At 42.2% G+C, this 2,208-nt stretch overlaps 1 protein-coding gene across 1 annotated transcript in view; it reads right to left on the bottom strand.

Annotated features, from left to right (window-relative positions):
* Positions 1-510: 510 nt before the first annotated feature.
* The window catches only part of T265_04693 (hypothetical protein), a gene marked incomplete at both ends in the record, with an annotated part of 7,536 nt that continues 5,838 nt past the window's right edge, over positions 511-2,208 (bottom strand). The window contains 2 exons of the mRNA XM_009169497.1: positions 511-630; positions 700-805. Coding sequence (XP_009167761.1) covers positions 511-630; positions 700-805 — 226 coding nt within the window. The remainder of the gene's footprint in view (positions 631-699; positions 806-2,208) is intronic.

Raw genomic sequence — 2,208 nt, forward strand, 5'->3', positions numbered from 1 at the left:
TGACACTTGATCAAAGGGTATCGCACAAATGTTTAATGTCTAGTTCTCAATACATTCCATTTATGCAAGTAGTGTCTACCCTGCAAAATTTGTCAGCTTTTTTATGTAAAGGCAGAGTGTTAGGACAACCGATATTACAATAGTTTGTTGGAAAATCCTTCCTAGAATCACACATTTGTGTTTTGTCTTTTAAATCCAATACCAATCGAATACCCAAAAGTACTGTTGGATTCACTTTACGACTACTTTCGAATATTTTGAGGAAAGTCATTGCTTTGTCACAACTCTGACTAATCCAATTTTATTCCTTTTGTTCCAGAAGGCCTTGGTAAAAGAACAGCAGTTTTTAGCTGTTATTGTTTCAGTTTTTGGCATAGAACCTTCGTCAGAACAAGAGAACGCCCTAAACCGGAAGATCAAGGACCTCAACCTATAAAAAAATTTTGGAATTCTTCCAACCCACTATCCGTAAAATCTAGGCAATCTCGAAACGCTTGGGTGCTGTCGGTGTTACTCGCCTTTCAGGATAGGGACCGTGTGTCTGATTGAAGACACTACAAGATATGGCTGCCAACCGATGTCAGTGGTCATCTTGTTGTCAGTTCCTATCCAGATCGCCTGAGTGAATGTCTGAAGGTATGGGCACCTCGTAATGATTGTGGTAAGCTAGCCTTAAGTCCCATTCCCGTCCACGTCTACTCTTTTCTTTACAATAAGGCTTTCAAATGAATCATGGTTGTACGGCAGTGAAGCATCGGTGTTGAAAACTGATGTCATGCTGTCGATGATGGTGATGATTTGATGACTAATCTGAAAAGGTACTCCGTCTGCTCCAAAGCCTAACCAAATTGGTAATCAGCTCACTTAGCCTGAGGCACTTTTTGTTTCAAATCGCAGCTCACTTGCCTATTTAAATATACCGACTGTTTACATAGCCCTTCGAAAACGACAACTCTTCAAATGATTCCAAACGTTCTTCAATTATTCATTCCTTTTCACATTGAATCTTTCGCCGCTGTTGGCTGTACCTAAGCAGTCATGGTCAAAGAAGGACCCACGGCTTTGATTCACTCTCTGGTCATGGGTGGACGCCTTTATTGTTTCCATATTTTGTTTTTTACTGTGACCTGTTACTGGATATTCTGAACTCACCTTGTTACATTTGGTGCAAATGAGTGCAAATTCGCAAATTTATTGCCATATGAGTTCAAGTGGAACATAATGTTGACGAAAACTTGGGGACTGCGCCTACTTGATTCGCCCGAAAAAGTGAGAAACCAGCCGTGGGCCGTCGGATAGTTTTGAGCAAACGCACCGGTATTTTTAGCCCATGAAAAAACATCGGCTAAAGTTTCGTTACTTGTTTGAATGGGACAGTGTGACGCACATATGTAGCGATTGTTTCATAACTTTCTAATCCCTTATTGCACATCCTCATATTGCCTAATCGTAGTGTAGCGCTTTTTGTATTGAGTTGGCCAATTCCTTCCCATATTTCTACTTCAGGTTGTCTAATTTGTTTTACTGGGTTGAACAGATCACTTACATGAGAGGAGAATGAGTTACCGGGGAAGTTAGGCAGTTGCAACAGGGGCATCAACTGCTGCCTCCACTGCATGAGAAGTAATTACTCCCACATCTCACATAAACCCATGGCGCACGTGATCGGTCTGCAACACAACACCATAGCGGTCGATATGTTTTCCGGTGAATAAATCACGCAAAGTGATGACAATGGTAAAGTTGTGCGAGAATTAAGTCCTTCATGGAGACTAACGAGCCTAACCGATGTGATCAGTCTAGAGCAGGTATCGCTTCTCCAGTTGTATAGTACTGGGGTTAGCGCCCAAAAAACTGAACAGGTTGGGACAAGAACGATCGTTGGTAATACTGATTTGGTAGTATGGATTCATCGCATATCTACACATGCCTTCATAAGGAATTGCCTGACCGGTAGTCGACAGTGCCATTCGAATGACTCGCCATTGAGGAGAGCATTATCTCGAAGCCGTTCACAGACCACCTACTAACCGAAAAGCAAGCACAGGCTGAATTAAGTTTGGGTTAACCGTACCATATCTTTGTAATGTACTACTCATAAGGTTACTGAAAATTCGTCGATAGCCCACGACGGGTGTAGTTCGCTAATTTCGTGCAATTTGGCTTCAAGTAGAACATAAGGTTGACAGAAACTCGGGGACTGCGCCT

Source organism: Opisthorchis viverrini (genome assembly GCF_000715545.1).
Source record: "Opisthorchis viverrini unplaced genomic scaffold opera_v5_81, whole genome shotgun sequence".
In the NCBI taxonomy this organism is placed as follows: domain Eukaryota; kingdom Metazoa; phylum Platyhelminthes; class Trematoda; order Opisthorchiida; family Opisthorchiidae; genus Opisthorchis; species Opisthorchis viverrini.